The sequence below is a fragment of the Gavia stellata genome, chromosome 14, assembly GCF_030936135.1.
Source record: "Gavia stellata isolate bGavSte3 chromosome 14, bGavSte3.hap2, whole genome shotgun sequence".
In the NCBI taxonomy this organism is placed as follows: domain Eukaryota; kingdom Metazoa; phylum Chordata; class Aves; order Gaviiformes; family Gaviidae; genus Gavia; species Gavia stellata.
The window spans coordinates 17,120,090-17,133,002 of record NC_082607.1 but is presented as its reverse complement, the minus strand read 5'-3'; the positions used below and the strand labels follow the sequence as shown (position 1 = coordinate 17,133,002).

Sequence of the window (12,913 nt, the reverse complement as noted above, 5' to 3'; positions counted from 1 at the left end):
GGAAGGTTAATCAAGTGCTCAAACTCCAAGGATCACATTGCACGCTGCTTTGAAATTCAGTCCCTAACTGGCCAGCGCAGGGAGCTGAAGTCACTAACCGCATCTCTTGTGCCAGCGTCTTAAGAATGGTACCATAGAGTTAATTTTACTGTAGTCGCTTTATTTTTATACCAAAAAATGCCTTCTTAGAGACTGAGATAGATCAGGAAATGACGGCAGATTAAGTACCTGGACTAGGATGTAGGACAAACATACCATAATGCTCTTGTTCAGTCAGTAATTTTAGTAAGTGTGCTTTCCAACTAGTACATTACCCTAAGGTGTCCTGTCCTGCTGCGTTCTCATAGCTCGCAACGTGCAGAGCGTAGCTGAGCTCTGACAACACGAAGGCTATGTGCTGATGGCCCTGGGACGGCCGGGCTGCCTGCGCTGCAGGGGTTGCTCAGCAGCACTCTGCTCCGAGAAGGGCGAGCGTGCTTCATACATCTTCGAGGGTGATAAATTGATGACTTCACTAATACCAGCATTGACCCTGTAATGATGAAATGACTAAGCGTTTCCCTGTGGTTTTCTGCAGTGTTGTAGCTGCGACCTCTCTGGAACAGGAAAGAAGAGGGCTGAAATATTTGGGGGGGTCTGACGTGTTTCCCTGGTACTTCTGGGCCTGAGCAGGGGAAGGAGGTTTCGCTAACCTGCGAACCGTGACAGAGCTCCTTTCACTCGTCCCTGCCTAATAGACTTGATGAGGATTCCCGGGGCAGGGAGGAGTGCTGGAGTGAGGAAGAAGAGGGAGAAATGCATTAATCCTCTCTCATCAGAAAGGAACAGTTGGAAACATTCAAGGGCAGATGATTTTCTACATGGCCTTTGCTCCGACACCTTGGGTGTGCTGAAGAAGCTGTGTAAAATGCTGTGGTCAAGATGCTCCTGGTGCTGAAGATCCTGGGAGGCATTTTGAGATCTGCCATTTTCACTTTTTAACTGTGTCATTGCAGGCATAATCCAGAATTTTTGCTGTTCATTATTTTAACAAGAGTAGTGCTAATAAACTACCCTCTTGTTAGCTTTTGCATGAGAAATGCACGTAAAACTATGGTAAAGATTAAAATTTAAAGCCAGGAAAAATGCATTCCACAGGGGTCACTCATAAAAGACCTTATGAAAATAGTGTTCAGATACCAGAGGTTTTTTGATCAAAATTGAAATGTTTTTGCAGGTTCCCTGCCCAGGAGATAACTTTTAATTTTTACTAATAATGATTTTCATCAGAGGATGAAAAACGTGGTTCCACACTCCGTTGCATCTCATTTGCTTCCTAACTATGAAGAAAAATAAATTAACAAAAATCTCCATGTGCCTGTTTTTTCTAGCAGAAAAAATGCTGGCTTTACGCTTTAAAAAGGAAAAAGCCTCTGATTGACTTAACCTAAGTGCCCAGTGTTTGCGGTGGCTACTTTCCAATGCTGAGTGTGAAGATGATTCGGCCGAGGAAGCGGTCGCTGTTAACGTCATTGATAATACCTTTCCCATTCAGACTGCACTGAATGGGGACCAAATAATTCTTCTTCACATCTGTAAAGTGCATAGCCACCAGTGGGGAGGTATAATTGACCTGAAAAGAAGGGAGATTTAAGTGTAATTTTTGTGGGAGCAGAAAAGCAGGCAGTGCTTTCATGTTCAGTAAAAATCATTAGTAATTGGTTCACAGTTCCCAGGCATCTGAGTGCGTTTGCCTGATGTCCATTATGGTCCCTCGGGATGCTGAAGCTGAGCCTTTCTGTGCCTGTGCCTCAGAGGGACGGGATCACGTCAGAGTTTTGTACTGCACCGTGCCTCTTGGGTTGATTAGCCAGGACAAGTAACACAGGATAATGGGACTCCCAAATACTTTCTGCTGTTCTAAAAACCGACCTATGGCTTGTAATAAGATATCCGTAGCGTTTCTCGGATCTGTGTGCTCAGAGGACATGCAGACCTGGTGTCTGGGGCTGCTGCTCATCCTCAGCCAGCAGCAGTATGACAATAGGAGTCTAGTGCTCGCCTCATCTTCCATTTCGGCTTTTGTTGTGAAGGTGTGTTACCTGCTGACGCTGTACAGCCCAGCGCAGAACAAAGCAGTGCTGGCCAGCATGTTCAGAAATAGACTGAAATTCAGAAATGGACTGCTCGGTTTTGAGCCACCCAGACTGAAGGGGTTTTGTCATAGCTTTGACAGAAGCCCCATCCTTTTTCTCTTGTGTCACCTAACCCCTGACTTCCCTAACACCCTGGGAAAATGCTGCTGTTGAGACCTTCTCTGGGAGTTAGCAAAGCCCGTCTTAGTCTCCAGATGATAAATGTAATCATTCCCTTTGCTGGCAAGGGGGAACCGGAGTCCCCAAGGATTTCCTGCAGTTTGTCAGAGACAGAAATAGAGCGCTGTAATCGCAGTGCCCGTGGCCTCCCTCCTGCCTGCATCTGCCCAAAATAGCCAGAAAGCACATCTGTACTCCGTGCAGCAGCTCCTGCCCTCTCCTTCCCAAGGAGGCATAACAAAGATGCCGGAGCCCTTACTTACGTGAGTGATCTTGCCGTAGTAGGGGTAATACATGAGATCAAACGTCCCGTTTCCAGGGTAGAAGTCCACTGATCTGAGATCGCTGTCATTGCCTTTCTGTGATTGGGAAAAAAATGAAGGTACACACCTAGCCTGTGGGACACAATATACAGCTCTCTTCAGAGTAAGGTGAGGGAGCTTTAATGCAGACATCTCTTGCAAACCCACATCAGGGCCCAGCTGCGCCTGCCTGCCTGCACGCAGCGTGTTTGCTGTGAGAGCCGGCTGCTGCTGCAGCGAGCCAGAGCGTAACGGTGCGACGAAGGCACAGGCGAGGGTTACAGAATTTGCTGCCTGCCTGTCCCTCCCTGTGCTTGCCTACTGCTTTATTGCTCTCTAAGCGTATGATCCAGCTGCTGCCCGGGCAGCGGGAGCCCTTCCTTCTCCTTATTGCTGTTGGCTTGCAGGGTGCTCCCTAGGACAGAGGGTCCTGCGGCGCAGGTGGGGATGGATGCGAGTAGCTTCTGCCTCTTCCCCCCCACCCCAGCTCCAGGCTCTAGCTGGCACCCCAGCACCCAGCCCTGCAGGCCTGCCCTCAGGGGCTGAGCAGAGCGCTGCCAGTGAGGCTGGCAGGAGCCAGCAGTGCTCGGAGGGCGAGGGTCAGGGTGGGAAGCAGGAGACTGGTGGCCTCTGTCATTCTCAGCAGATTGGCCCCCGCTCACGCCCAGAGGCATCGGCAGCGCTGGGTCCTGTGAGTGTTTGGGGCTAAAACGAGGACAGATATTGGTGGGGTCTATCAGTGGGAGACATTTGGCCTTCTATGCACCATGCTGCCGAGCACGAATGAAAGCAGTACCTGCACTTTGCAGTCCACGCTCACGGGGACCCCAGCACCAGGGCGGTAGCCTATGATCTGCAAAAACAAACATGCATGCTTGTATGAAATGCAGTGCCAAGGGCGTGCTGCCTCCCTTCTCCAGGGCTTAAGCTCTTCTACGTGCCAGTCGCATTGCTCAGGACAGGAGTTACGTGGCCCCAGAAGCAGGGTCTGCCACCCCGTGCAGTGCAGCTTGTCCGTGCCTGAGAGCAGAGGCAGAGCAGAGCATCCGGAGAGCCCAGACTCCCTGGAGCAATACAGCCACTTCCCCACACAGCTCACACACCTCCCACATTTATTTTCCCAGCAGCGTGCACTGTGCCACCATGCTATTAGAAGATTTCAAATAAACTCGATTCTGTGAAAATTCCCAGTACAAAGAGACTGGGGTCTCAGGTGTAGCCCTAAAGCTCAGTTCCTCCCACAAAGGAGCCTGGCACAAGACACTCCAAGCACTCGGGCCTCAGCAAATCAAATTGAGCAAGTTGTGTAGTGTTTCTTTTTTATGTTTTCTAGCAGGTATGAGCCAGCAGGTTTGGGGATTCTAGTTCCCTTTTTCCCTGGGCCTGAGGAGTGGAGGAGTTTCAGTCCCTGCATGGTCTTTATCACACCGGAATGCACTGAAGGAAGAAATTGAGACAGCCGGCTTTCTCTGTACCCGGTTCATCTTCAGCAGGATGCAGGGCTGGCCTTTAGAGTAGCCAAACGTTGGGTCCTCGATGCCAGAGCAGTTCTGCAGCAGTGAGCGCTTGAACTGGCAGGCCTTCTTCTCCTCGCTTTCATTGCCCCCTTGGATGAAGTACTGTCCTGAGACACACTCGATATTCTTCTCCTCTTGAACTTTGTCATCATAAGCTGGTGGAGACCAAGAGACTTGTTAATCTTTCTCGAGACCTGCACAGACCCACGCTCTCAGAGTACATCTGCGTGTCGAGGGCGTTAGAAAGTCCCACCTGGAAAGGCAAGGCTCCCTCCCACAGAAGCTCCCGGGACTACTTTATGAGCCTCCCTTTCTAGGTGGGGGTTGTGAGATGCTGAGTGCTGATCTGCACCTCAGGAGGAGACCCCTGCACTGTGCGCCTGTGTGCATGGATGCAAACAACTTGCCGGCATGACTCCTGGGGTGCCCAAGAGCTTACCTGCTAGGAAGTGGTGCATGCTGTCCACGTAGGGTTGCCACGTGCTGGGCTGAGAGATGTTGAAGGCAATGGTGAACCCATTCAAGTACGGTCTGATCATTACGCCTGGAGAAGGAAACAGACCCTGTTAGAGTAGACACGGGTAGACTGGCCACAGGCTTGGGGCACGTGTTGCAGGGGCTGGTTGCACTGCATCTGGGCTTGGGGCTGGGCACAGGCGCAAGAGCGGCAGCACCAGCTCACAAATAAACTCTCTTCTCAACCTGCTGATCCATCACCTCCATTTCACACCCAGAGAACACCACGCATATCAAAATATCCCAGGAAACATGGGAGACCTGGAGGATCTCAGCAGCGCTGCAGGGAAGAGATTGCTTGGGGCTGCACATGGAGCCTGAGGGGTCCCCCATGCTCCCAGAGGCACAGCCAGCTCCAGGCAGGGAGCAGGGCGAGGGGGCCTTGTGTTCCCCACCAACACGAAAACATGGGGAAAATGCTGCTTCTGTCATAGGGAAAGGAGTTTTTGAACATTATCTTGCCAGGGCTCCCCCAGATAATAACGCATAAAAGCTAGTCTTGATTTGCATTTTATTTTGAAGATATGAGATATAAAGGGGCAGCAACTGAAATGAATGGGGAACACCTATGAAATGCCTAAACTTGCTCACTTGAGAATAATTAGCCTAATAATTAACATAATTAGAATAACAATTAGTATAATTAGAATGAATGCTTCACATGGGGCTATTTAAGACACCTGATCCTCTGCAAAGAACCTGCAGCACTGTCAGTGCCCCAAGGTAAGTGGTAACACCCATGGTGCGGAGGGCTGGTTGACTGTAGGCGTGTAGAGCTCCAGCAGGCTTTTACCCAAGGTCCCTGCCGCTCCGTTTTGGGAGCACTTTGCTGGGTGAGTGCCAGCAGAGGTGCCCGAAGCCGGGCTGCCTGGGGTACCTACCTGGCGGAGACACGCGGTCCCGGTACGTGGGTGTGTAGGGGCTCAGCGTGAGCAGCATCACGTACATGCAAAAAGCAAACATTCCCGCCAGGCATGTGTAGAAAATGAAGTAAAACAGTAAGATCAAGCCTGCAAAAGAGAGAGGGCATGTTGCCGTTAATGCAACCAGAGCACATCCCATGGGCTGTGTCCCGCAGGGATGTACAGCCGTGCTCAGCACGGCATCCTCCGCAGTTCTGAGTCCATTGTGGAGGTGGGAGCGCGCAGCCCCCCTCTGCACACAGACCCTGGAGTTTTTGGGTGCAGGACTCTCATCCAGGCACGCTCCCTGCCCAGCCCTGGGGCTAGGCCAGCTGCCATTTGGCTCTGTACCCCTTTTGCTGCATGGCCCTTCCCAGAGCTGGTCAGGACCAAGTCTGTGTGTGTTCACCTGCCTCAGCTCTCTCCGACAGACGGACCCGACCTTGGCTCTTGCTCTTCCCACCCCATTCCCATGGCATGGTAATACACGAGGGTACCCAGTGGCTTCAGCATGTCCAAATTCCTGATGGGGGCTGCGGGGCGATGCTTCTGCCCTGACTGTTGTCACCTGTGCGGCAGGGACCCCAGCGCTGGGACTGAAGTGAGCGGCATCGCTCAGGGGCTGCGGCACCGCTGGCTGTTTCATAGCCCTGACGTCCAGGGAATGGGTTTGTTTTTCCTCTGAACCAGGCTGATGGCTGAGGATGTCTCAAGAGGCCATGGCCTATGAATAAAACCCAGCGGCTCAGAAAGCAAAGTGAAGCACTAACCCAAACATTTCCCAGGAGAAACGTGCCGGCAGCTCGGAGGGAGTCCTGGGAACACAGATGTGTGCTCCTGACGTGCTTCTGCAGGGGCCGAGGTGCTGGGAACCGCTGCGGGGCTGTGTCCTGCTCGGGCTGAGCCGGGGCAGATGGAACCATCCCCGCTGCCAGTGGCTCAGCAGGGACAATGTCCAGCCCTGCCACAATGATGCTGGGATGGTGCCTCCGCACCAGCCTGGCGGGGCTGGAGCTGCCACTGGGATGCCGACCCGATGCTTACAGGGGGTACAGCCTTTCCCAGGGGATGGGGCCTCCAGTGCTGACCCTGCGGCCAGCCGGCTCCCTGCATTTTGGCAGCACAAGTCCCCTGAGTCCCCTGTCCCTGGGGAACGCCTTCAGGGCCAGCGCGGTGGAGCAGTCCCAGGCTGGGCAAACTCCTTCCTTCTCACCTATGAGATGAGAGCGGGAAAGCTCAGCTCCATTCACCTCCAAACGCTCTCATTTTAAAAGAAAACTTGATTTTCACAGTAGCTTCAATGCCTCTCTCCTGCTGTCCTGTACAGGCATGTGAGCACACACGCATGTGCAGCCAGGGGTATGTATGTCCATAGGGTAGCAGGGTTATATAGCACACCGTGATGCTCCCAGGGCACCAGAGCACACTGCACCCTCCCCAAGGCTGTCAATAAGTAACTTCCAGCAGCAGCCAGCCAGGGCCACGTGCACCCCAGCCTTAGCAAGCCCTCTCACGGGGCTTTTCTCAGCACCTGGCAGAGCCTCCAGAAACCCAAACCCACATCCCTAAGGACCGTCACCCCTGTACTGCTCCCACACTCCAGTCTGCACCTTCCCATCCAGCAAAGGAGCAGCAAAACCTCTGTGGCCAGCAAAGGGCACGAAGGAGCAAACGTGGGTTTCAAGGCCTGCCCCAGACTCATGCTTGCACGTTTTCAGACTCCTCCAGTGCTCGTAGGCGGTTTCCTTTATTTCTCCTGACTGTCCCCACAGGCTTTGCAGGAGACCCAGAGCGTGTGGCAGGGGCACAGGCAGGCTGCGGGGCTTGCCAGCACGTTGCCAGTGCCAGCTGCCGAGGGCTGCAAACGCTGAGCAGCAGCCCCCAGTAATTCGCAGCCTTACGCCAGCGCGGATGTGCACGTGACGCTGGGCTAAGGTTGGGGATTTTCACGCCGCTGCGGGGGCTGTGCGCTCTCAGGAGGACAGAGCTGCAAAGGTGGACGGCATCGCGTGTGCTGTGGCACCTTGGTCTCAGACTGAGCCTGCAGCAGTGCTCGCCCCGCAGCCGTGGGCTCCTCTTAACCATCCGGGGCACCTCCAGGCTCAGCGATAATTTTTGAAGGCCACATGGATACGGATAAAATAAGGCACTCAAAACCCTCACTGGCACATCCCAGCCCACCAGCCCCGATAGCACATGCGGGCTCTGCTGTGGGCACCATGTCACGCCCCAAGAAGCTGCGGGGTGACGGCGATGACCAGCCCTTCTTGCCCCAGAGACAGGGCGCACACAGGCAAGGAGGACTGCTCGGCCCCGTGGTGTGCACCCTCATCGAAATGCCTGTCCCGCGACTCGGGCGCTCTTCCCCCACCAACTCCGATGACCCCAAAGCCACCTCCCCATGGGCTCCTGACTTACACAGGCAGGAGCTGGGTCGTTGGCGGCAGCAGGGGTATGTGGCTGCAGCAGACAGACCTGCAGCCCCTGCGCTTGCTTGGGCTCTTAATTTCTTCCCAGTACACCGTCAGTGCAGCCCGAAATCTTTGCTTTAACATTCTCAGGAAACATTAACATCCAGACCAAGGGTAACTTTCCCAAGGTTTTCTGCTTGTCCTCCTCACTAGCTCTTTATTGCACCGGTTAGAAATATCTACCCTGAAAATGTGGGACGGGGCTGGTCGGTCCAAGCTATCAAGGACATTCACAGGCAAGTGCATTCGTCGTGAAGCAGAAAAAGCAACGATCCCCAAAAACGGGGCTTGAGCAAGGACCTACCCCAGCTCTTGGCTGTTCTCCCCAGGCACGTTCTCTCCTCTGGGTTCCACAGGAACATCTTCATCTCCCCAGCCAGGTCTGCCCAGGTTTTGCTCCCCATCTCTGCCTTCGTCTCGTCCTCCCCTCTGTCAGGATCCTGGACCTTCTCCTCATGCTTATTTTCCTGGAAGAGTTACAGGACACAACCCCCACACACAAGCTGAACATCTCATTGGCCAAAAATAAATGCAAAAGCACTTAATAGCTGGAAATGTTTCAAATTTCCATTTTCCCATCATCACTCTTGAGTTAAAGAGAGTCAGTTTTGGCTGTTCTGACTTAAGATTGCTTAGATCCCAGCATCCATTTTTCCATGACACGTACGTCATTGCCATCATGCCGGGTACTGCCTCCTTGTCCTGTCATTTACAGAAACTCATCTTTTTCCACCTGCGTGAATATGACCAAAGAAAACCTGTGATCTGGGAGGGCCAGCGTTGTTCCCACGCTTCTGCAACGTCTCTGAGCTCAAGTGCACATTTTCTGTGCTACCACAGATGACAGCAGGCGGCATTATTTAAGAGGTCATCCAGTTTGTTTTTCTTGGCGTGTGAGCGAGTGTTTAGTCTTTGGAGAAATCCCTGTGTTGTTATTTTTTAATTACACTAAGTTCCAGGGAAAAGCATCTCCCCAGGCGGCGAGAGTTTGCTTTTTGCCTCGGTGGTGAAAACTCCTTTGTCTGGAGCTCGAGAACACAAATCTCTCTGTACCTGCGCCTGACCAAGAGTTGCTTGAGATGAGACACGGCAGCTGTCCCTAACCTTCCTTGAACCTGGGCAGGCTCTACATCTCCAAAAAGCATGCAGCGAGGTGGGAGAGGGTGCAGACGTCGCTTTGAGCTCGGGGCAGGGCTGGGCCAGGTACCGCCGGGGAGAAGGGGTGATGCTGAAATCTGGATGGGTTCATCGCCTCCCCGTGATTTAATGCAAACGGTGCTGCAGGGCTCAGCTGCTCCCGGCTGGGTCAGGGCCACAATCGCCCACCCCAGCCACATCTCCCCGAGGCCACTATGCCCACTGTGAGCATGGCTCCCCAGTAGCCACACCGGCATGATCACCCCGTGTCTGCGCTGAGGGCCACGGAAACCCGCCGGCCACAGGCACCTGTAGGAGCCAGGGCCAACAAATGAGACATTTACACCCCGTGGGTCACGCTGGGGGAGCCGGGAAGCGGCCGGCAGCTTGGCAGAAAGTCTGGCTTGGAAACACCTTTGAATCAGGGGGGGATTAAACTCTGCTCAGACACACAAATACTGCAAAACAGTGAGAATGGGGGGAGAGTACCAACTCCAAAGCCCGAATTCGTGCCTGGAAGAGCCAGGGTCACACCCAGGGGGGACTGTAAACCATCACCATCCCACTGATTGCCCCAGTCGGACCCAGTTAAAGCCCTGGTGGGGCTCTTCTGGGAGCATGCCTGTGTCAGAGTGCTGCTGCTGGCAAAACGCCCGCGGCCGCCCGTACAGCGAAGGCAATGCTTGGCCCAGGTCCCGCACCCCAGGCTGGAGCCCTTCCTAAGCCAGCTCCTGCATGGCCACAGCCCTGTACTGCGCACAGCTGATGAAATCAGAGGATTTTGGAGCGGGGAAGCAGCAGCCCCAGCACGAGTCGCCAGCAGGGACATAGGAGAGGTGCAGGGGCTGCCGGCTGCCAGGGCACCTGCGGAGGAGCAAGTGATGGAAGAAGAGGAGGAGGAGTTCTCCTTCCTCCCGCTCTCCTCCCCATTAAATAAAAGAGCTACTGGCAGCTGTTCTGGAAACACTTTCTCAGAGTAGTGGGGACGGCTTGGAAGAGCTCTATACCAATGCTTAGTGCTGCTTTGGGAAAAGCCCTTTGGATTTCACACCAGCTGCAGCTTGGAGGCAGTGAGGGCAGCGCATGGGCTGTGTGTGGAGCCCTTGCCCAGGAGCTGCTAGTGATGCTTAGAGCTGTCGGGGGACATGGGGACGGCCCCCCCATGGGCTCTCACCTGGGGAACCCCAGGCCTCTGCCCTGCAGAAGGCTTTTGCAAGGAGGAAAAAGCTTCTGGCTCTCCTGGCTCCCTGCTGCCTATCCAGCACTTGGGGAAGGGTCCCACCTTGCCAGCTGGGAGAGTCCATGGGGGATCCATGGCAGCGCAGGAATTCGGAGGATGCCCCGAGCTCTCCTCACGGGCAGGGAGGTCTGTGTGGGACAGACAGACAGGATGCCATGACCCCACTGCCAGGTCCCTGGTGGAGGTTCCTGTGCTAGGCAGCTCGGTTAGGTCTGGATTGCAACACCTCCCACGTGTTTTATCTTTGCAGCCCAGGACCAGAGAGGGTCTCAGAGCAGTCCCTTGCACCTGGACAAGGGGCAGGAGGAGGAGCAGGAGCCAGGGTAGGAGCGTGCTGGGGCAGGGAGGGGACACAGCCATGGCAGAACCTGTCGGGACACTGGACAGCCCCAGGCTGCTGCCTGCCGTGGCAGCTGGGGTGACTCCTGGCAGCGAAGCAAAGCTGGGGTTCATCCCTGCCAGGATCACGCTGTGCTGACGGTTGTGGGTGTCCTGGGGGAGGCCGGGGGCTTTCTCCCATCCTCACCCCAGAGCAGGGCAGCTCTCAACGGCAGGTTCCTCCTGCTGAAGGCCAGGTGTGCAGAGGGTGCCCCATGCCCAGGTCCCCCCCCTCACTTCCCAGGACCACCAGCCAGACCCCCTGCTCTCCCTTCCCCTCTCAGCACAAAGTGCTTATGCTTCTCCTAAGGGACGAAGCAGCATTTCCTAAAGAAAAGTAGCTATATTTATCAGCCACGAAGCAGGTCCGTGGCAGCAACCCCCACCTCTCCTCTCAGGGGGTGGCCAGCAGCCCCCAAAAGACTCACCGCCTTCCGGTGGGGGCTCCTGTGCTGGCCCTCCGTGCCCCCGGCACTGGCGTTCCCGTCCATCCCTGGGTGGGAAACGTGAGCGTTAGCACCGCAGGAGCCCGGGACTGAGCCCAGCAGCACTGGCACGTTGACCCAGCTCTCAGGGACCGGCAGGCACAGCCCCCTCCCCAGCACAGCTCCCCAGCCCCGCGGCACCCCCCAAAAAGGCTGAGTGAGCACGGCTGCGCCAAGACCTTTGCTGGTCTGCGGGGAACCACGCTGCTTTCCCTCCCTACCCCGCAGGACTCCAGCGTTTGGGAGTGGATCAAAAAATAACTTGCTTTCCTAAGAGGGGTGAGCTCAACGCAACAGGATCCTGTCCCGAGCCCCCTGGCATCTGGTGCCCTTTGCAGCACCCTCGCAGCATCCTGCCCTGCACCCGCGTCCCCATCGATGCCAGCCAGCGCCCTACATGGGGAAGCCGGGCTCTCCGCCCCAGGGAGACCGTGTAGCTGTTAATAAACATTAGCAAATCGCTAGGGCTTTCGGTGGCCACATGTGTCCATCAATATGTGCTTGTCAGTCACAGCAGGGCCACGGTTGATGCTTGCAAAATCTCTTTTGCAGTGAAGGGGTAGTGCGAGGTGCAGGTCTATATTTATCCCTTCAAATTGAGACAGCAGCTAGGGGTGTGCAACGTCGGCTTCCCCGACCCAGCTGTAAGAGCCCGCCACAGCCACCGAGACAAAATCCAGAGGGACACCTTGCTGTGACACCCTGCAGACCAGGTCCGGGGAGTATCAGATTTTCCCCTGTCAGTGCATTACAGGCACAAGATGGTGCATTAGGGGCACGGGGGGTGCGTGCTGCTGAAAGGGGCCGGCGTGGTGGGAGTGCTGGGGGCAGTGGGGGGAGAGGGCAGTGGTGTCGGGCCGGCCTCGCCAAAATCCTGCCTGCTGCATGTGAGCAGTGCCTGGAACTGCTCCAGCGGTGTGATGGCAGCATGCGAGGGCTGTCGGTCCCTGGCTGTGCCCCATGCAGCTTCCAAGGAGCAGTGGGACTTGTTTTACACTGTCTGTCCCAGCAAGAGCTCGGCACCGTTCACCAGCTCATTCCCTCAGTGTGTTTCCAATGGAGTCAGTGACCCTTCCCGTCGCGGGAGAGCCAGGCCTCGTTCAACAGTGGGGAAAGGCTGCCTTGGCCCAGGCTGGGGCTTTGCCTTGGGGCACGGGGACATCCATCCTGGGGTCCCACAGGGCTGCACTGCGCCGTGCAAGCAGGCAAAGCACCATTTCTCCCTTTCCTCTCCGGAGCATGGCTGAAAGCCACTCACCGCCTGTGCTAATAAATGGGCGCAGCGGGAAAGAAAGAGGTCTGGCAACTGCCCCGGTCTGCGCCGAGTTGGCCAGGGCTGCCGCACGCCTGCTGCCGGGTACGGAGGTAGGGCTGGCACGGTACCGGTGCCTGCCCGCAGCCAGGCCTGCCATCAGGAGGGCATGCAGGCAGCCATGCTCACAGCTGGCTCTCCCTGGCCGGACTGCGGCCTCAGGGCCAGAGAGTTGCCTGCCTGAAGCTTGGGAGCTGGGATGGGGTGCAGGGATTTAACATGGCCTGGGCGATTGTGGGGCACCAGCAGCTCCCTGGGGGCACACGCACCCCATCACAGCAGTTGCGCTGCCACACAGACTGGCCCTGAGCAGAGGAGGGAGCCGAGACCCGTCCCCTCCACCACTGGCATGGAGTGGG

The 12,913-nt window shown here is 55.6% G+C and overlaps 1 protein-coding gene across 1 annotated transcript; it reads right to left on the bottom strand.

The window, feature by feature from the left end:
• Positions 1-412: 412 nt before the first annotated feature.
• ATP1B4 (ATPase Na+/K+ transporting family member beta 4) lies at positions 413-11,248 on the bottom strand. The gene is made up of 8 exons (XM_059824581.1): positions 11,186-11,248; positions 8,307-8,469; positions 5,511-5,639; positions 4,553-4,657; positions 4,072-4,268; positions 3,393-3,449; positions 2,558-2,653; positions 413-1,612 (listed from the first exon to the last, which is right to left on the bottom strand). The coding sequence occupies exons 1-8, from the start codon at positions 11,246-11,248 to the stop codon at positions 1,451-1,453; spliced, it is 972 nt and encodes a 323-aa protein (XP_059680564.1). The 3' UTR covers positions 413-1,450.
• Positions 11,249-12,913: the final 1,665 nt, after the last annotated feature.